The sequence below is a fragment of the Thamnophis sirtalis genome, unplaced genomic scaffold (assembly GCF_051295495.1).
Source record: "Thamnophis sirtalis isolate CommonGarterSnake01/CBP01778 unplaced genomic scaffold, rThaSir2_p1.2 scaffold_4, whole genome shotgun sequence".
In the NCBI taxonomy this organism is placed as follows: domain Eukaryota; kingdom Metazoa; phylum Chordata; class Lepidosauria; order Squamata; family Natricidae; genus Thamnophis; species Thamnophis sirtalis.
Window position 1 is genome coordinate 115,199,531 of NW_028261384.1, and position 21,999 is coordinate 115,221,529.

Genomic DNA, 21,999 nt, shown 5'->3' on the forward strand with positions numbered 1-21,999 from the left:
GATAAAACTATGTGTTCCATAGAATTGTGCCTCTATTTATCATCTATCCATCCATCCATTAAAATCTTCATTCCAGTAATCTTCGTCTTAGGGCCAGTACTCTTCAATATTTTCATAAATGAGGGAATAGAAGGGGAGCTTACCAAATTTGCATATGATACTAAGCTGGCAGAAATAGCTAACACTCTAGAACAGGGGTCCCCAAACTTGGCAACTTTAAGACTTCAATTCCCAGCAGAGCTGGCTGGAAAATTCTGGGAATTGAAGTCCACAAGTCTTAAAAGTTGCCAAATTTGAAAAGCTCTGCCCTAGAACATAGGTTCAAGATCCGGATGGATTTTGACAGACTTGAACACTGGATCCTATCTAACAAAATGAAATTCAATGTAGAGAAAAATAAAGTTTTACACTTGGGCAAGAAAAACCAAAAATACACATATAGACTGGATGAAACCAGGTTTAATAGCAGTAACCTTGAGAGGGACCTTGGAGTTTTAGTGGACAACCAGTTAAATATGAGCCAGCAGTGTCAAGTGGCAGCCAACAAAGCCAACATAATCATAAACTGCATTAACTGAGGGCTATAATCAAGGTCAAGTGAGCTACTAATACCACTCTATAAAGCTTTAGCAAGACCACATCTACAATACTACATCCAGTTTTGGTCACCACACTATAAAAAAGATGTTGAGACTCCAGAAAAAATGCAAAGAAGAGCAACCAGAATGATTAGGGGACTGGAGACTAAAACATATGAAGAACGGTTACAAGAACAGGGCATTTTCTAAGGCACCTGAAGGCCAGAAAAGGAATAATGGATGGAAACTGATCAAGGAAAGATTCAACTTAGAAATAAGGATAAATTTTCTGACAGTGAGAACAATCAACCTGCTTGCCTTCAGAAGTTATGAGAGCTTTATCACTGGAGGCTTTCAAGAAGAGATTGGACTGTCATTTGACAGAAATGGTGTTGGGTCTCCTGCTTGGGCAAGAGGTTGGACTAGATGACCTACAATATCCCTTCCAACTCTGTTAATCTGTAATCTGTAAACCTTTCAATAGGCGAAACAATGCACGATAGGGCAACGATTTTTGAACCAAGATACCTCAAATGAGCTAATTTACAATATGCATCCAAAATCCAGGACTATAACTCCAGGGAGTTGAAATTTAGCAATTACAGTGGTACTTCATTATGATTCTGGGAGATGTGATGAGTACCAAAAACTATGCGTACTAAATTTTTCCCATAAGAAATAATGTAATGAGTCACATGGTAACTATCACCACCAAGTTCTAATTGAGTACCAAAACAACTTAGAAGTACCAGGACAAACGTTCACATCAAAATGTGTTAAATACCAAATTTGATGAGTTACAAAGCAGTTGAGTATCAAGGTACCACTGTATTATAAAACATTTTATATCATAAAAATGATCACAAAGCAGTTTGCGATATTACAAAATATCATGAACTATTTCCTGTGTTAATGTTTGGCCGTACTATTCAGTTCAATGTAGGCTACTTTCAAGGTAAATGCCTCTTTAAACATCTCACTGAATTTTTAAGCACTTTTCAAGTATATTACTCTACCATTGTTGAAGGATTGAAGGTAAGGAAATATCTCTGAAATGACTCTTCAACCACATTTTCTAGTCCACTCTAGCCTTTTACTGCCACTCAACCTAAAACGCAAAGATCAAGTCTTCTGTCAACAGTTCACTTGAGGGGCATGGTTTGTGCTAATTAGGAAATACAATGTATTTATTCTGTTCCTATGTTATCTGTAGATATGTTTATCGACTTAATTATTCAAAGAAGATTCTTTAGGGATCAATGTCTATTTTCACTGGTAAATCTGTAATCTTGTTTTTATCCAAATGTAGATCCTGTGAGCTCAACAATAAAAATACTGGCATAAATAAATTTCCATTTCAACTTATTGTATGGAGACTGTTGTATCTAACTAGAATTTGCTTGAAGGCAGACAAAATATATCTCCATCACCTATGCTGCTCCTTATTATTTCTTCCAGGATATTGTATAATTTCAATTTCCCAAGAGAAAGGAATCCAGCACAGATTAAAGATAAAAGGAGATTCCTACAGAATTCCTTTGTGTGTTTGGGTTCTTAGTGTATTGACTGTGGTTTACAGAAGTTCTGTAAATTATGATTAAAAAGTAAAAAAAATGCTAAGTAAATAAAATAACATTGTAGGTGTGAATATCCGAGAGAAAGAAAAAGTAGCAAAGGCTTTTTGGCTTGGATTACATACAATTTTGGAATGTTATTTTTCAACATCAGTGTTATTAGAAGCTGTTCATAAATTAAAACATTATGTTTTCTATAAGCATTGTATGATTTACCCTTCTTTTATAATGTCAGCTGTTTTATTGAAGAGCAAACGTGCAGTTTTGAGCATAAGCAGATTTTCTTCCAAGTTGATATTCTCCCCATGCCTCATTGGAGGTCAGCATCTGATCAGCACTATTGACAAGCTAAGGATGGTCAGCTGTTTAGCACTTCTACGGGAATCTACTAGAAAGTATCAGGATTCACTGACTAAACTGGAAAAAAGTCAATATAATGGTAACACTTTAATAGAAAAACACAAGTATATACCCTTGAAGTTACTGGGATTTCAGCTGTACACAATGAGACGATATATTTTTCAGTTGTATTGGACTCCAAATCACCATGCTTGGGGATTATGAGAAATTCAAAGTAAAAGCACCTAAATGGAATACACATCTGTTTATCCAAGACAGCAGTGCTAAGATCTTTTCTAATTGATGTGATTATATTTAGGAAATCTGGTTATTAATAGCATGGAAAGTTAAGAAAATGTAATATTGGGATTGCATTGCTTTGTTTTTCATATTATAATTGGTTAAACAGCCAGCAAACAGCTAAACAAGACTGGATTTGGCATTTTTGTCCACCTACATAGTCCTTCTCAAGGATAGGCAGATGTTGTGCAATATTAAAATATTGTCACAGGATGTAAGCTATTCCAAGTAAAGCTGCTTTTTCCAATTGACTGATTTTGTTAATGCCAATAGTATTCAAGTGTTTATGGTTTCGGAACCAGAATTACAACCAAGCTGTACACAGACACAGTACTGAAGGCTACTTCTGCTGACTCTGCTGCCAGCAGTTCAATCCTGACTGGCTCAAGGTTGACTCATCCTTCCAAGGTCAATAAAATGAGGACCCAGATTGTTGGGGGCAATATGCTGACTCTGTAAACTGCTTAGAGGGGACTGTAAAGCACTGTGAAATGGTATGTTTTATTGCTATTTCTATTGGTCGTATCTTTGCTTACTTATATCATTCTATTTATACTTACAGGAATTTATATTTTGGGATATGCTCCAGTTCTGTTCTGCAGTCTTTGTATTATTATGGTTGGTTGAAGTCAGCTAGATATTTAGACTGTGTTTGGCATTTTTATCCACCTATCAAATCCCTCCCAAGAACCTGGGATAGGCAACTATTGATGTTATGGTGTTATTAATATTTATTGACATAGAATTATCAAGAACATAGTATTTTCTTAATATCTCTCATTATTCCTCTACAAAGTTTGTCTGCAAGCAACATGACCAATAACAAAATTAAATTTTATTACATATTCCAAATTTTGAGCACAGGACATAAAATAATAAAGTAAAAGGGGTCCTGTGTTTTATTTTCTCCACAAATTAAACTGCCATTTCCCACTGCGATATCAGACAAATTAAATCAAAGAAAGCAATGAGTCACTTAGTGTGTGTAAATATCAAAATATCATACTGTGGGTAAATGGTAAATATCACACTGAATTCAGGTGAGTCACTTAGAGTGAGTAAATAAAAAATAATAATAAAAATAATAATAAAGTCCAGACATGGATTCTTTGGAAAGGCAAGGATGCTAGTTCCACACTTCGATAACATCACCAGATTCCATCCCCAATTGTTCAGGGGTCTGAGTTTCTGTCAAACGTTGCCCATCAAAATAGAAGACAAGTCTGCCTTTGCCTTGACCTTGACCTTGTTTGTAGTTGTTCATAAGGGTTTCCAAGGGCTCCCCCTGCAAAAAGAAGAACGTAATTACAATACTGTAATGCTTTCTCACAGAAGAAATCCTACAATTCACACTTTAGTTCCTTTACCTTATGGACTGTAATATCCATCACAGAACTTCTGTCTTTTCCTTGTACTCGAAGCAACAGGTTTCCAGATTCATTAGCCTGCTTATTGCTCTCCACTATACAATCTGGAAGTTGTCCAACAGAGAATGTTAATCCTACTTTTTCTCTGCTAAGTTCAAAACAGAAAAATAATGATTTACCCCAATATTATCCTCATCAACTGCCCCATAAAGGTAGAGCTGGGCCACAATAATTAGGAGTATGTGGCTGAAGGAGGATTAGAATTTAGTATCTCCCAAACCTTACAGTAGTTCTAATTTTGAAAAAAACAAGCAAGCAGCTTTAGACAATACAGTAGGGAGAACACAAGAAAATAGGTGTAAAATACTGGACAGTACAGAAGTTTAATTCATTTGGGAGGCAAAAGGTTTGAGGAATTTAAAACAGTCAATAAAAGTGGAAGCAATGATGATCTGAAGTTTTTTTAAAAAACCATAGTCCCCAAGCTATTACCAATGATGGAAGCAACACCAAGGTCCAACTTAGCAGGTGTAGCATCAGCCGAAAGTTCACTATCATGATGCAGAAGGATGATTCTGTTTGGATGAACCTTCAGTATCTGTGCCATGTGGTCAACCACTCTTCGAAGAGGCTCTGTCTACAGAAGGTGAAGTTAAGTAGCTGTGTTAGAGGACAAAGTAAATGGATTCTCTCTATCCTAAACCATGGCTAAGACTGATATTACAGCATTGGGACAATAAATATATGGCACCACTCAGTGAATCAAAGATCTGATAATACTAGCCCTTTATAAACATACTTGCATATTTGCATTAGATACATAGAATTGAAACTGTTTACTATTGTAATGTTATACTTTATTTCCTTTTTTCAGTTGTTTTTAAAGCACTTGTTATGCACTTTTTTGTTTGATAATGTATTTCTATCACCATTATCTTTGTTTTGTTCCTTTTGCCTTTTTGTTGATTTAAAAACAATAATAAAAGTAGCTGTAAGAGAGTAAGAATAGGATATAATAGGGTACTGAGAAAGATGTCAGATCTCCCTCAGTGACAGTGCTTCCCAATTCAAAAATTGTTGCCCATTGTTTTGCCTAGATGAAGTTTACGGGTATGAGAAAGTTAGAGTATGTAGATGGATTTATAAAAAGCAAATAGAAAATTGTGGCAGAGTTTGGGAAACTTTTTAAGGTAAGGTACGTGTCAATTTTATTCCACTGAAGTTAGGCCCTCAATTTTTGGCAAACAAAAAAAAAACTTCAAGGGGCTATAAAAAGATTTCAGGAATTGCAAGTTGCCACTCCTGGTTTAATGTGCCATGTGGATTCTGAAATGGCATTCTAAAGCAGGTATGTTTTGCACCAATGCTATTTTGAACTCTAAGCCTACATTCCATTTTAAATATATAATTTTTGTTACATTGTTACAGGATGTAAATTAATAGTGTGATGGTTGGAATTCACATATAATGGATTTATGCAGAATTATATATGAAGATCCATCCATTTGTTGGGAAATTTCTAATAGTTAAAAATAAGTTTCCAAAGCCCAAGATGGCTGCTTCTGCACTGAAACTTAATTAAAAAAAACAGTCTCTATTGCAAATGTTAGGACTGAGTCCTAAACAAGCACAAGGAAAAGAAAAAGAGAAAAGCCCAGATTATGACAGCAAAGGGAAGTGAATAGGGATAAGATATCAAATACCAAAGCCTCTCACCATTAGAATACAGACTTTGTGAAGATCAGCTCGGCATCGGACTTTCAGCAAAAGCTCCTGGGGTTCAAACGCATCAACCAGAATTACATCATCCTCATCAAATCTTTGATCCTGCAAGCTCTTCTTAGCAGCTGAGAGAGAGTTGTTCAAATTTCTGAGACTCTGATCAAACGGTCTGCTGAGAAAGCAAAGACAAACTTAAGTGAGAAATCCATATGCTGGGTTCTGCCCTGGGATGCCATTATTTAGAGGTATGTTGCATTCAGTTTGAAGCAGGCAAGGATACTTGGGATCTATCACGAAAACCCTTTTTGTATCTGACAGCACCTTAAGGAAGAAGCACTTCATGTTGACATGATCATAACAGATTCAAGAAAATACAGGTTGTACTTGACTTACAAACAGTTCATTTAGTGACTGCTTAAAGTTACAACAGCACTGAAAAAAGTGACTTGTGACTCTTTTTCAATTACAACTTTTTGCAGCATCGCCATGGTCATGTGATCAAAATTCAGATGCTTTGCAACTGACTCATATTCATGTGATCCCCTTTTGCGACCTTCTGATAAGCAAAGTCAATGGGTAAGCCATTTCCTTTTAACAACCGTGTTAATAACTTAACTGCAGTGATTCACTTAACAACTGTGGCAAGAAAGGTTGAAATCCACTTAACAAATGTTTCACTTAGCAACAGAAATTTTGGGCTCAACTGTGGTTGCGACTTGAATGCAATGGAGTCAGTAATTTCATCCTTCATAAGGTGTTAGGAAGGTGCTGCCACCTTCATAAGGCCTTCTGAAATTAAGAATTATCTGCAGATACTGTGTAAGCTCCCAAAATTTCATAAAATTTTGTTATGGAAAATACAAAGTGCCTATTCCTAAAGACAATGAGCCACAACAGTCTCTCCCAATTTAATATTTCCCTAAACTTTTGGAACACAATTTGCATACCTGCCCCTACACCCCAAGTCCAACATACACAGAAGAATTGGAAATGGGAATTTGTCTTGAAGCCCTTAGTGAATTAATTTGTTTCCTTCATACCTTTTGTTAAACATGAACCAGTTTAGCCTTTTTTATAAGGCTGCTTAAAAATACTGTCTGAAGGTAGCGAGGAAATGGTATATAGGTAGTCCTTTACTTATAAGCACGATTTCCATTATTAAGGTAGCTGCTGAGTCAAATCCAAATAATCAAATCACTGCACTTATTAAGTGAATCAGGTGGTCATTAAGCAAATCCAGCTTCCCCCATTGATTCTGCTTGTTGGAAGTCAGCTGGGAAAGTTGCAAACAGCAATCAAGTCATCTGGGACCCACAAATATCATAAATGCACTCAAATTCTGATCACATGACTGTGGGGATGTTGTGACTGTTGTGTGAGCAAAGATTGTTAAGTCAGTTTTTTCAGTGCCATTGTAACTTCAAATAGTCACTAATCAAATGGTTGTGAGTCTAGAACTATCTGTATTATTCTGGAACTCCTCACCTAAGCTCACCATCAAGAAACCAGTCTTCCTCCGTAGCTCTTGAGAACCTAAGAGCTTGAAGTATAAACCAAAGTGGCACAGAACACAAAAGCAAGCTAAATACGCAAAGAACAGCTTGGCATCGTCCTGCCTTATCAGTTATATCAGCCAAGTCACTGAAATCCTGCATGTAGCTTTATTATAAATATAGGATGTCACCATTTCTCCAACCTTATCTAATAATTATTACTTTCAGCACAATATTGCTGTGCTCATGCTTTTAATCACTGTCAAAGGAGATTATGGTATCAACAGAAGTAGATCAGCAAAAAATTTACTGGACGATATATTATATTCAGATAACAAACTTAATCAAAATGTGCTTACTACCATCTGCCAACTTTCTTCCTATGCACATTAAATATTTGCTGGGCTATCTGAAGCACTCTAATCTGACATGCCATGTTGTTTCTGATATAACGGTTCCTGGTAACTGGAGCAAGGTAGGGAAAGAAACCACAAATTTAAATCAATTATGCCCGGGAACCTCCAATCCTTCCTAAAGATTTTGTTCCTCCATTCTTATCAATCCACTACACTTCCACCTCATTTCCAGAAATACCAATTTCTTATTGGGTTTTGACATGATCCTTCTTTTGCTGTGGAGGTGAAGGGGAACATGAAAGGTCTTGACATCTGCCAAAAAGAAAACAGACAAAGTAATGGTATAAATTAAACTTTTCTGGAAAGTCAGGCAGAAGAGAACTGAAACCTTGGTCTTGGCCTCAATTGCTTTAAAGGAACTGGCTTCTCCTCTTCCTCGTCTTCTTCTGAGCTAAAGGAAAGATTCTTACAACGCTCTTTGATTTCATCAGGAAGCTTCATAGAATTTTGTAACAATTTTAGGCTGTTCTCAACCTGCAGATAAGAAAGGGGACAGAATTTATTAGGAATTAATCACTCAATATGTAGGAGTCAGTGACATTAGTATATCTAGATAAATGAAAGTGGGATGCTATGTTTCTTTGCTTCTCTTCAACAAAGGGTATTAATGACAATAAGGAGCAAACGTGACAATAATTGAAGGTAACCAAGGTAAGTTTGAGGGCAACAATAATTAAGAGTGCACTATAAAGAATTACAATGTCCTTCTCTTCACAAAACATCCAGAAGTCTTTAAAAATAGTTTGGATAATCAGCACTTTTTTTTAAAAAAAAAGGAAGAAAAAAGAATGCACCCATGAACACTAAACCACTTTTTGTGTTATCTGGACATTATGTTTCCAACAGAACCCAAGACAGAAAATATCTGTAGTTACTACGTCTCTGCTGGCTAATATCCAGCTCATGATTCACTAACATTCTTTTTGCATACAGTATATATCCAGATTAAATTAGATCTATAGATAATTCTCGACACAATCAAACACCAAAGTTACAATGGCTTGAAAAGAATGCTTTAGAGGCCTAAAGTACTTCTAGCTGTTGTAAAATGTTGTACACATGCAAACCCCACAATCATATGATCTGGATAATCGGCAACTTATTTGCACTTAAAATTGGTTGCTGAGTTACCCACAATATGTGATTGCCATTTGAAATAATCTGTTGGCTTTCCCAGAAACTCAATGGGGAAGATGACAGGGAAGTTTGGAAGCTGCTGCCACTGAGCTGAGATTCTCTCTGGACTGGCAGTTCATTCAGAATGACAGATCTACTTGTCAAGAGGGAATCTCAGACAGGAGGGAATCCCACCTCTGTGTAGACCTGATATTTCCCCCTCTCAAAAAACATTCTTTTGTGGTGAAAGACCTAACTGCTGAGGGGTAGAGAAACTCCCACAACCAGCTGTAGAAATGAAGCTATTTCTACAGTCTGCTGCAGAAATTTCCTTCTGTGCATCAAGGTGAAGGGAAATCTTTCACTGGATTACAGAAAAGCTTGGATCACTAAGAACCGAACTCTTCCTCCACCCCATCAGAATTTCCTTTGCAGGTAGTTCTTTTACTCCATCTGCTTAACAGCCTATGTCGATGCTTAAGAACTGCAACAGGATTGTTGAGTGATCACAGGGGCATCTCACTTAACTGCTTTGCTCAACGACCAAGACTCTAGTCCCAACTGTGGTTATTAGTCAAATTTCATCAGCTTTCTTAATCTGCAGATGTTGTGTTTCTGACAATTCTCTAATAAGGCAGCAGCTGCTAGAAAAACGTAGCTTATCTTGAATACTCAGTAATTAAAGTAATGGAAAGCAGGAGTTCTTGTCCTGACTCAGACACAAGGCTAGACTGGTGACCTTGGGCTAGTAGTTACATCCTCTCAGCTATAGTAACCAAACTACTGAAAATGTTTCCAAGACAACTGCAGGAACTAATCCAGGCAGCCACCTGGAATCAATATTGATGGAAATCTCGTGGCTCTAGAGTAGACAGCAGAGGAGGGAGAAAAACCCTCAGAAGGCAGCAGTGGTAAATAATTTATATAGTGTTGCCAAGAACATACATGGATGTGAGCATCAAGTAGCAGGTTGGTCTCACATGATGCAAGTTACATGTAATTTGGATTCTCCTGTCAGTTTTGCAGAGAGTAAACAAAAACTTGGCAAAGAACAATTGCAACACTCTTTTCCTCAGTAATATAAGGCAGGTGTCTGCAACTTTACGACTTGTGGACTTCAACTCCCAGAATTCCTCAGCCAGCACATGCAGGCTGAGGAATTCTGGGAGATGAAGTCCACAAGTTGTAAAGTTTCCAAGATTGCAGACCCATGGTATAAGGCAGTGTTTCTCAACCTTAGCAACTTGAAGATGTCTGGACTTCAACTCCCAGAATTCCCCAGCCAGCGAATGCTGGCTGGGAAATTCTGGGAGTTGAAGTCCAGACACCTTCAAGTTGCCAAGGTTGAGAAACACTGGTATAAGGGACAGCATAAAAACTGAGGAAAACTGGAAAACACCCAATACACGGGGGCTGTACAATAGTCATTAAATTAAGCTCTCTCTTGTCCCTGCAAGCAACACCAATATGTTTGCAAGCTAAAGAAATCTTTTCATTGACTTATTTAATGAGATCAGGCACATTTCTTCCATACAGAACAAGCAACAGCAGAGGCTAACAATCTCATTTTTAGATACAATCAAAATACCATCAAAATTTTCTTCCAAACCACCATTAGTTGGTAACTGCTGCTTTAAATCACTGCACCAAACTGGCTCTCAGCCACATTATACAGATTTATATTAATTACAATACATATAATACAGTATAAAAAAAATCGATACAGCAGCAGCATACAATAATTTAACTGGAAACGTACTTGCAATAAAGTTATTGAGGATATGAGGGCACACACACAAAAACCCCACCCGAGATCCCTAAATTAGGGAAAGTCTGTTCTTTGAATAATAATTACATTGGTACCTTCATTATCTCCCAGCAGCCCTTGTTACCCAGCCGTTCCTAATCACATGCTTTGCAATTAAATGTTTTAGGCTTCACCTGGCAATTTTATCTCTCCCTGAGAAACTGGGTTTGAGACGGAGATAATTTAGGTTTAGGCAGCCTTCAATTTACAACCACATCTGAGCCCAGCGTTTCTGTGAGAAATTTGTTGAGGTCAAGTGAGACAGAAGAAACTAACGGAACGAGCGAACTAACGGGAACGGGGGAGGGAAGGGGGAAAGAGACCACGTCGCGCACCCCGTAAAAGTCACCCCGCCAAGCACATACCTGGGTCGAATAGACCGGGATGGCGACGCTCTCGGTGAGGATGCGGCGCCGCTTTGGTAAGGGCTTCTTGGGGGCCCCCTCTGGCTCCGAGTCGCTGCTTAGAGTCACCTGTTGGGGAGGAGGGGCGAGAAACGCCGAAGGGCCATCACCCGCAAGCCGAGGTTCCCTCCCGCTTCCCTCCATTCCCTCCGTCCCTTCCCGCCCGGCTCCTGTTTACCGGCTCCTCCATGCCTGGACCAGACCCGTTCCTATTGGTTTCGCTCTTCGCGTCGTTCTTCCTCCTAGGCTCCGATTGGGCTCCACCCGAAGCTCTTTGTTTCTTCACTCGGCCGAGAAATTATCCACGGAGTTTCTCAGGCGTCCAAGTTACGGCTGGTCCCCAAAGGCGTTTCTTCTCCTCCTCCTTCCCTTTCGCTTCTCCTCCAGAGCTGGAGAAGCTCTTGGAAAAAAAGCACTTTCGGCTCCTCCCAGGAAAGTTTGGGCGAGCTGGCGTGAGCGATAGGAGCGCTGCGTTCCCGCCCACAGCGCTGAGCAGTCTGGGGACGGCAGCGGGTTTGTTTTGCTTTAAAGGACTACTCCTATAATCCGTTTTCCGGGGCGGCTCGAGGGGAGGAATGTGGGATTGCCCGCTCTCTTGGGGGACGCCTCTTTTTTCCCCGACGCAGTGAACCTCTAGAATAGGCAAATACGTATTTTGCACCATCTTAAACCTTGCAGTGGATCGTCCATTTTGAAGGTTTAATTGCTACTTGGATTTAGCCACATGCCACCTCTAGGGAGTCCTTAACCAGCCAGGATGGGCATAGGTGCTGAACTCACAGCTGCAAAGGGCCCTATCCATTTCCTCAAGTTTAATTCCCAGATAACAAGGCTCAGGTGTGTCTCCCTCCAAGGAGTCTGCCTAGCCAGAGTCCAGCTTCCAGCAAAATCTAGTTATTTTTATCTGACACATGCCGAGAATATTCTTCACACAAGGACAAGATCTGCCTTACCCAGGAGAAATCTGATTACCTGAAATAGCTCCCTCCCCCAGTTGGCTACCTGTAGATAAATAAGATCAATGAAGTCATTATGCTTCACCGGTCTTATCCCCAGATAAACAATAATACAGATTGAGCTGTCCTTGAATATTGGTAGCTCCAGTTGGTTTGTTTGAGCTCCGAGCTTGGCAATTTGGTTGCAAATGTTTCATCCCCATTCGTAGAGACATTTTCAGTGGGCTTTGTTGAAAGAACTGTCCTTCTGGGTTTGGCTCCAAGTGGGGAAAAAGATACTGGAGACATGGAGGCTGCTTGGAAAGATGGTTTATTGGTGGACAGGACCACATTGGCTTGAGCTCCTGAACAGAAAAGGGGGTTACATGCTTCAATGGTGGTGGAGAAAAAGAGAAGGCTGGACTGAGATGTTGAGTCCCTGGCCTTTGATCTTGAGCTGGTATTCTGATTGGTTGTCAGACTCCCATGGGGCCATGCAGGGGCAACGCTCTAAGCTGTGTTTTGAATCCAGGTTTGGTTGAGTTCTCAGATGCCATGTGGTGAGTTGGGTAAAGGGCCAATGTTATCATGCCTTAATCCCATCCCCCTGGAGCTGAAGGGGAGAACCCTTTATTATATGAAGTAGGCTAACTTGGCCTTCTTAATGGCCCATTGACAAAGTGGGGATGGGCAGGAAGCTACAGGGAGCTATTCTGTCTTTTAAAACATGTTTCTTCCTTTTCACATCCAGAGAACTATTCTGCCTTTTCAATATTTCCTAGGATATTTCATTTTTCTGGGAGAGGGCTGGGTGATAACTTCCTATACTTTGGATTATGCTTGTCTGGAAGAGCACTGTCCTTTTAAAAAACTGGCTCTTTTAATGGCCAGTGCACAATCCAAAGTGCACTGAAGATGTTTCCTCGAATAGGGATGAAACATTTGCAACCAAATTGCCAAGATCGGATCTCAAACCAACATAACTAATACACCTGTGTGTGGTCAGCCCTGCACTTTATCTTCCTCAAGCAGTGCTGAGGTGTTAGAATGATAGAGGTGCCTGCTATATTTTATCTGATTATCTGTTGGAAGTTAAAAGACTCTGATTTGCTCCACACTTCTTTTAGCAATCTTCTGATCTGCCGGATCAACAGTCAATCCTAGCATTTAAGATTAGGATCCCACATCAAAGAACAGGAATTCCCTCAGGGAAAGGAAAACACAAGGTGAAGGAAGGGAGCTACATACCTGAGGGCAATCTTTCCAGATTTCATGCACTTCAGAATCAAGGCAGGAGCATCCCAAACAGCATAGGAAGGGCTCATTAAACAAACCACACCCCTGAATTCACACCAAGAGTTAGGGTTATGGAAGAATATGTCTGATCTCCATTATTAAATAATTCAGAACCTTTGATGTAATCCATCTGGTTCTGGTGATTTGAATTCATCTAGGATGGACAGGTGCTCATCATTTTTTGCCTATTTAACTAATCTGTTTTTTACTGTACTGTTTTTGATGGGTTGGACTGATCTTTTCTATGTGGTTGATTTGAATTCTGAGGAGTTTCTAGGCTGGGTTGTAGCTCAAAATATCTGTGGATGGAATTGTTCATGGAGTATCAGGCTTGGATGAATTCATCAGTGTGGCATGGCGGGTGGTAGTGTGGCTGGTGATTTTTGTGTTGCTACAAATGGTGCTGTTTGGTGTCGGTGTAGGTAGAAATTAGGAATTTGGGATTGTGACATTTGATTGCCAGATGGTCTTCGTTTATCCTGTGTTTTAATCGACATGTTTTTCCCCCGTAGAATTGGTTGCGATGGTTAAAGCTGATTTTGTAATTACATTGTTTTTTTCATCCTTCTGTATCTTGTTTTTGGTTCTGGATAATTCCTGATGAAGTGTGGCTGTGGGTTTGTGGGGTATTGCTATTCCTAGATGTTGGAGAATTCGGCTGTATTTCTGGCACCCCTTTTGTGTATGGTAGTGTTAGTTTTTGCGTGATGATTGGCTGTGTAGTATGGTGTGGTTGGAGTGCTGTATGTTGGAGTATAAAGTTTTTTTGGATACCCATTATGGAGAAAGACAAGAGGGATGTGTTGGCTCAGTGGCTAAGATACTAAGCTTGTCTATCAGAAAGGTCGGCAGTTTGGCAGTTCAAATCCCTAGTGCCACCTAATGGAGTGAGCTCCCATTACTTGTCCCAGCTTCTGTCAACCTAGCCGTTCGAAAGCACATAAAAATGCAAGTAGAAAAATAGGAACCTTTGGTGGGAAGGTAACAGCATTCCATGTGCCTTCGGGGCATTTAGTCATGCTGGCCACATGACCATGGAAAGGTCTTCGGACAGTGCCTCTTTGGCTTTGAAACAGAGATGAGCACACACACACCCTTTAAAGTCAGGAATAATTAGCACATATGTGTGAGGGGAACCTTTACCCTTACTTAGGGAGAAAGACATCAAGAACCTATTTATCTTCTGCTTTTCTTAGTGTTTTGATACTGCACAACACTTCTGAAGAGGGTTTGAACATAGCTTCTTTTGTGTGCAGTGGTTGCTTGCGAAGCTGAAAATTGGATTTGTGTGCGTGGGTGATAGACACAGGTTTCCTGTTCTCCATTGCTTAGTCTCCTTATGTCGATGTCGAGGAATGGGAGTCTGTAGTCCGTTTCCTCTTTGCATGTGAATTTGATCCCAAGGAATATGTTATGGAGTAGGTGATGTATTTCTTCAATTTGGGACCATTTGATGATGACGAAGGTGTCATCGACATAGCGTGGCCAGAATTTTGGGTGGGTGGTGGGTGGAGCAACACAAAAATCATTGGCCATGCTATCACCTATCATGTGTGAGTTTATCAAAACCTGGCATTCCACAAGCAATTCCATTTTCCATCCACACATGGATGTACAACCAGCCAATGAACTCCTCAGAATCCAAATCAACCACACACTGACTGTGAACCAACCCCGCAAGCCCCCCACCAGCAATTCACCTCCAAATGACCATGACCTGATGCAACCTCCCCATCACAAGACTCTCACTGATGACTCACACCTGACCCATCACAAGACCCTCATTTAACACACTCGCACCTGAAGCCCTTATAAACAGGAGAACACTGACACTCACAATCCCCTAAACTCCGCTGGAGATGTTACCTAGCCTGGTAACGAAACGTTCAGACACCAATGCACAAGCTCGGAGAATTCAACCTTCACCCCTCATTTTCGTGTTGTTGTCTTTTTCAGTTCTTCTTCTTCTACCCTACTGTCTGCAGTACTCCCACACTCCCACAGCCACTATCCAGACTTCTGTGCCTATGTTATCCACAATTGTTAAGTCTGGTTTGTTATGTAGCAAGTGCCTTTCTCTTTGAATTCTAAAGTCCTAGAGTACATTAACTTCTTCATTTTCTATTACTCTCTCTACTTTATGATCCCACCAGTTCTTGCTAGCAGGCAGATGTTTTTTTCTTGCAGCTATTCCAATGCAGCATTATTGCTACTTTTTCACGCTGTTGCTTGTAGCCAGTGTGGGCAATCTTCTTGCATCAGTTAACCAGGGGCCCCGCTGTTTCTTCAACTTTTTTGTTCAGCTCTTTCATCTTTTATCTAAGTTCCAGCTTCACTTTCTTTGTTTCTTCTACTTTCCCGCTCTTAGCTATTGCCAAGTCTTGTTCTTATCTGCTTTGTTTGCTTTTTTTAAAAAAAAAAGTCTGGTCCTGTAATACTTTATCTTCCCATGTCTTCTTTTCTGTTCTTTATTTAGTCTTTCTTGTAGGCCAGCTTGCTCTCTCCAGTACTTAGTAACTCTTCCTGGTATATCAGTTTTTGTGCATCTTCTTCACTGTCCTTCAGATATTTTTCCAATGCCCTTTTTTCTTAGTCAATCATCTGATGTAGTTCCAACATTCCACATCCTCCTATTTTCCTTGGTAAATAGAATCTGTTAAACATCGCTGCTAAGATGAAGGGTGTGATTCTATATTTTTCTAGTCTTCTTATCCAGGGTTTTTAATTTTGCTTGCGTCTACTATCCCAGCTGTGTATCTAATAACTGGAATTACCCAGGTTCTAACGGACTTGATGGTATATCCTCCATTGAGTTTGGACTTTAAAATCTTCACTCTCTTGATGTTTTCATTTCTGTTCTTTTTCTTGAGTTCATTCTGCTTTGAAGTTTGCCCAGATATTTGTAGGAATCGTCTTCCTCCAGACTCTTGGTATTATTTTCATAGGGAATTTTGAGTTTTCATATTTTTTTTCCACCTTGTTTGATGGTGACCGTGGCATATTTGTCCAGTCCAAACTCTGTTGCAGTATTTTGGCTGTATAAACAGACAATGGTGAGCAGTGATTCTATTTCAAATGGTGCTTTTCCATATAGCTTCAGATCAACCATAACAATCATAACAGATAGTCTTTGATGTGCAGCCACAAATAAGACCAGAACTTCTGTTGTTACGCAAGGTGGTTATTAAGTGAGCCTTGGCGAACTTTACAACATTTTCCATCATGATTAAGCAAATCACTGCAGATGTTAAGTGAATTATATGATCATTAAATGAATCCAGTTTCTCACATTGACTTTGCTTACTGGAAGCTGGCTGGGAAGATCACAACCGGTGACCCCATGACCCCAGGATGTTGCAACTGTTGTGAATACAGGTAGTCCTCAAACTACAATCTCAATTGAGCCCCAAATTTCTACTGGTAAGTGAAACATTTGTTAAATGAATTTTGCTCCATTATACAGCCTTTCTTGCCACAGTTGTTAAATGAATCACTGCAGTTGATAAGTTAGTAACACGGTTCTTAAGTGAATCTTGTTTCCCCATTGACTTTGCCTGTCAGAAGGTTGCAAAGGGGGAAATCATGTAACCCAGGGACACAGCAAAGGTCATAAGTATGAACCAGTTGACAAGCAGCTGAATTTTGATTACATGATCATGGGGATGCTAGAAAGGTTGTAACTGTGAAAAATGGTTATGTCACTTTTTAAGTGCCATTGTAACTTTGAACAGTCATTAAATGAACTGTTGTAACTTGAGGGCTATCTCTAATGGCAAATCTATGGCACACGTGCCACAGGTGCATATGGAGCCATTTGTTAAGGCACACAAGGTGTTCCCTGTCAGCTCCATCATGCCAGCAGACATTGGTCTTCTTTTTCGGCCATTTTTCACTCTCCAGAGGCTTCCCTGAAGCCCCAGAGGGTGAAAAACCATCCAATGCGCAAAGTTTAGGAACGGACTTCCAGTTTGTGTGTTGGGCCATTTTTCATGCTCCGGAGTCTTCAGAGAAGTCTCATGAAGGCTTTGGAGGGCAAAAAAACGGCCCTATGGGCAACCCAAAAGGGACTTCTGGTTTGCCCATAGGACCATTTGTCAGCCTCCTTGAAGCCTCCAGAGGGCGAAAAACAGGCCTATGGACAAACTGGAAGTCACTTCTAGGTTGTCCGTAGGGCTGTTTTTTACCCTCCAGAGGGTGAAAAATGACCATACAAGCAAGCGGGAAGTTCAGGAACAGTTATATCTGGTTTGTCCGTTGGGCCGTTTTTCGCCCTCTGGAGCCTTCAGGAGGGCGAAAAACGGCCCTACAGACAACCCGGAAGTGACTTTGGTCTTCTTTTTGGCCATTTTTCACCCTTCGGAAGCTTCGCTGAAGCCTCTGAAGGGCGAAAAACCACCCAACGTGCAAACTGGAAGTTCGGGGAGCCTCCTGAAGGCTCTGGAGGGTGAAAAGCGGCCCTATGGGCAAACCAGAAGTCCGGGTTGCCCATACGGCCATTTTTTGCCTTCCGGAATCTTCAGGGAGGGGAGGGAGGCTGAGTTTGCCCTCCCCAAGCTCCTAGAAAGCCTCTGGAGCCTGAGGAGGATGAAAAATGGGTCAATCATGGATCAAAGCGGGGAGAGGGCAAGGGGGGTTGCATGCTGATGCACGGGAGGTCGCGCACATAGCATTATGGGTGTGGGCACACCACGCATGACCCCCCCTAGCCTCCCACTTTTGGCATGCGATCCGAAAAAGGTTAGCCATCACTGGTAGAGTGAATGTGCATTCTTTGATTCTCATACTATTAGGACTTGGGTTGTATCTATCCCTGTAATATAAAGTTCCTGCTACAGTTATAAAACCTGTTTCAATAACCAGCTCAGATTTTTTTTATTTCAGGAACACTCATGCAAGCGCCATCTTTATTAGCTTCTCTTTGCTGTGGTGAAATAATAATCTCATCCAATACAATAAAACTAAAAAAAAAAGAAGAAAAACTATAGAAAATGATAAAAAATGACAAATTAAAAGAGGCTAATACCTTTAGAAATGTACCAGTCTGAGCTTAGTTTTTACATATCCATCACCTGTTGACAACCTTATTTGCTGATATGTGTCTTAAACACATCCTGTTGGGTTCTATAAAACAAAAGTTTATTTAATATTCAAAGTTTAAAATGAAATCATAAAGCAGGGCTTACAAAATGAGCATCGTAATGATAAAATGCAATTAAGAAATATAAAAATGTCAGGATGATGGCTAAACTGTCAACTGGACTCATCAAATGCTAGATTTGTTTCTTCTTGATCAACATAGCCAATTATCACACAAGACGGGGAAACTGCTGCTTCTTTATTCTGTTACAGTGAAAACAGACTTACTTTCAGAACTACTAACAAAGAGAGAAACCCCAATACAGGTAGTTCTCGACTTACAACCACAATTGAGCCCAAAATTTCTATTGCTAAGTGAGACAGTTAAGTGAATTTTGCCTCTTCTTACAACCTTTCCTACTACAGTTGTCAAGTGAATCACTGCAGTTGTTAAGTCAGTCACGTGATTGTTAAGTGAATCTGGTTTCCTCATTGACTTTGCTTGTCAGAAGGTCTCAAATGACCCAGGGACTCTAGAACTGTTATAAATATGAATCAGTTGCGAAGCATCTGAATTTTGATCAGGGGGATGACTATGGGGATGCAATAATGGTCATGAAAAATGCTCATGTCACTTTTTTCAATCCCATTGTAACTTTAAACAATCACTAATGGTTGTAAGTCAAGGACTACCTGTACACAAATTGGTGTAGCTTTCATACATTTTTGGAAAACAAAGGCACATAATATCAAGCAACAAGTATAAATGTATTCACAGTGCTGTAGAAGATGTCCCTCTAAGAACTTGGATGCATTACTAAAATATTAAAACCCTCCCCTTCTACTCCTAACAGATAAGTTTGATAATTAAGTATGCAAAACTGTCTAGCTAATTTATCTGCAAAAGGAAAAGGACATTAGACCCGAACAACTCCTGGCCTGGTTCAAATTCTTTGACAAGTCTATCAGATAGCCTTCCAGGAATTTTAGGACATGGATGTGAGGCCCAAACATGAAAGGCCCCAAGATAGAAATATGAACAAAATTGGGTTTTCCTGGCTAAAAATAGTTGTAACAGTCCTACATGGACACACTGTTTTGGTCATGTATACAATATTAAATCAACACCTTTTTATTAACAATGCAGGATATGTTTTGAATGGCAACTATGCTTAATAAAACTTTGTGTCTATAAGATCTATTTCATGGCACTGTTTCTGGCTGAAGAGAAGAATTTTTTACAAAGCATTAAATGCTCAATAGCAGGTGAGATTCTGCAAGAAAGCAATATTATATTTGTCTCCTTCATTTCCTTCTTCTCTTTGCTGCTGTTGTACTTTTTGACATATATAGCAAATATCTTTAAGGGACAGCAACTTTTTCGTAACTCTAAAACTTTCATGCAATGGAGCAGAAAAAGGCTTAACATATACTGTAATTAAAATGAACAAGCTGTGAATTCAAATTGGTGTTATGGGTGTGTGTGTTAATAAATGGGAACCTAAGAAACAAGTCTAAAGTTGAATTAATACTTAGAAAGATTTATGACTACAATGGAAGAGTGGGTGACAAAGGTGATGGAATTGATGGAGATCCTTAACCCTAACGCTAAAATTGACTGTTTTGATTAAAAAGAAGAACTTTATGTAGTTTTGGTTCTACTTGGAAACCACTTCTAGACTTTGTACTTGAAACTAAACATAATGAAACTGACTGTAGGTTTTGATGATTAGAATGAGACTGTATGTATGTATGTATGTATGTATGTATGTATGTATGTATGTATGTATGTATGTATGTATGTATATAATTTAAAGTCACAACCCCTGGTATTTCCCAAATATGGGAGGAAGATCACTACTTCCATTCTCTGTCCTTCGGCTCGTCACAAGAGACCATCCAGAGGCAGAAACCCAATATTTTTACTGTTGCCTTTTTGTTACATTTTGTTGTATTTGTGCTGATAAATAAATAAATAAATAAAGGAAGACTAGTATAGATCTATTTCAAGCTATTTAGCTCTCATCAGCTAGCCATACCCTTACTGGGATTTGAACCTGGGCTATATTACATACTAGGCAGACTTTTTAGCCATTAGGCCACAGGCTCTTATCCGTTATCAGCAAAGCCAGGGTGAAAAGTATCTATTAGATTTTTTTTTTACAACCCCCGGAAGTAGTGATCTTCCTCCCATATTTGGGCATACCGGGGGTTGTAAAAAAAAATCTAATAGATACCTTTCACCCTGGCTTTGCTGATAACGGATAAGAGCCTGTGGCTAAGAAGTCTGCCTAGACTTCTGCCTAGACTTCTTCTGCCTAGACAAATACAACTATTGTGACGAGCCTAATGACAGAGAGTGGAAGTGTGACCTTCCTCCCACACTTGGGCATACCAGGGGTTGTGACTTTAAGTATATATATATATATATATATATATATATATATATAAATAAAATGTGGAGAGACTAGAAAGAGTGCAGAAAAGAGCAACAAAGATGATTAGGGGACGGGAGGTTAAAACATATGAAGAACTGTTGCAGGGACTGAGTATGTCTAGTTTAATAAAAAGTTTAATAAAAAGAAGGACTAGGGGAGACATGATAGCAGTATTTCAATATCTCAGGGGTTGCCACAAAGAAGACGGAGTCAAATTATTCTCCAAAGCACCTAACGGTAGAATAAGAAGCAATGGGTGGAAAATCAAGGAGAGAAGCAATTTAGAACTGAGGAGAAATTTCCTGACAGAACAATTAATCAGTGGAACAGCTTGCCTCCAGAAGTTGTGAATGCCCCAACACTGGAAGTTTTAAAGAAGATATTAGATAACCTAGGCAGGGGGTTGGACTAGAAACCTCCAAGGTCCCTTCCAACTCTGTTATTCTATTCTATTCTATGTGACTTGAAATGTTTAAAAATGTAAAGCAAAGGGTTGAGGCTATAACTTTTTTGTATTCTACTGTACAGAAGTGGGAAGTCGGTATTTTTTTCTCTTCCATTTCTCTGCAGTGATCTAATAATTTCCTCTTTAATTTTTCTAACTTTTGTTTAGATTTGTATTTTATCTCATAATAAACTTTTTATTAAAAAAATATAGCTAAAAAGAGAAAAAGATTTATGTCTGCCCCTTGTTTCTCAATTTCTTGGGATCTATACATGCTTATGCCTCTGATTTACCTGATTTAAGATCATGTTTTTTAAAATAGCATATTTTACCATACAAACCTACTAGATTATAAAACGTTCAAGAGATGACTCTTGGCTTGTCTCACCAGTATTAGCGGCATGATGATAGGAGTACAGAAAAGTCATTTACAGTGGCATTTCCCACATTTTGTTCCTCATTTTCTGCAACATAGCTCTAATAATGAACATGATTTTAATACATTGGTAGAATTATTTTGAAAAATATAAACTCCAATATTTCTTTCCATGTAATAGATGTGCAGCATACTTTCTTCCTATTATATTTTGGGTGAGGCAGCTTTACCCAAAGCACAAAAAATGTAAAAAAAAAAAATAGTAAGCATGCAAAAGCAAGAACGTAGCTAAATTTATATCAGCAATACTTATTATA

The 21,999-nt window shown here is 39.3% G+C and overlaps 1 protein-coding gene across 2 annotated transcripts; it reads right to left on the reverse strand.

Moving 5' to 3' along the window:
* Window positions 1-3,498: 3,498 nt before the first annotated feature.
* On the reverse strand, window positions 3,499-11,582 carry NFATC2IP (nuclear factor of activated T cells 2 interacting protein). 2 transcript variants are annotated; one of them, XM_087713796.1, is made up of 7 exons: window positions 11,295-11,582; window positions 11,078-11,185; window positions 8,118-8,263; window positions 5,875-6,049; window positions 4,651-4,795; window positions 4,159-4,262; window positions 3,499-4,076 (listed from the first exon to the last, which is right to left on the reverse strand). In XM_087713796.1, exons 1-7 carry the CDS (start codon window positions 11,304-11,306, stop codon window positions 3,918-3,920), a joined length of 849 nt encoding a protein of 282 aa, XP_087569922.1. In that variant the 5' UTR covers window positions 11,307-11,582; the 3' UTR covers window positions 3,499-3,917. The 2 variants fall into 2 exon arrangements, with proteins under 2 accessions (XP_087569922.1, XP_013918967.1); XM_014063492.2 differs by having other exon boundaries at window positions 5,875-6,052; window positions 11,295-11,579.
* Window positions 11,583-21,999: the final 10,417 nt, after the last annotated feature.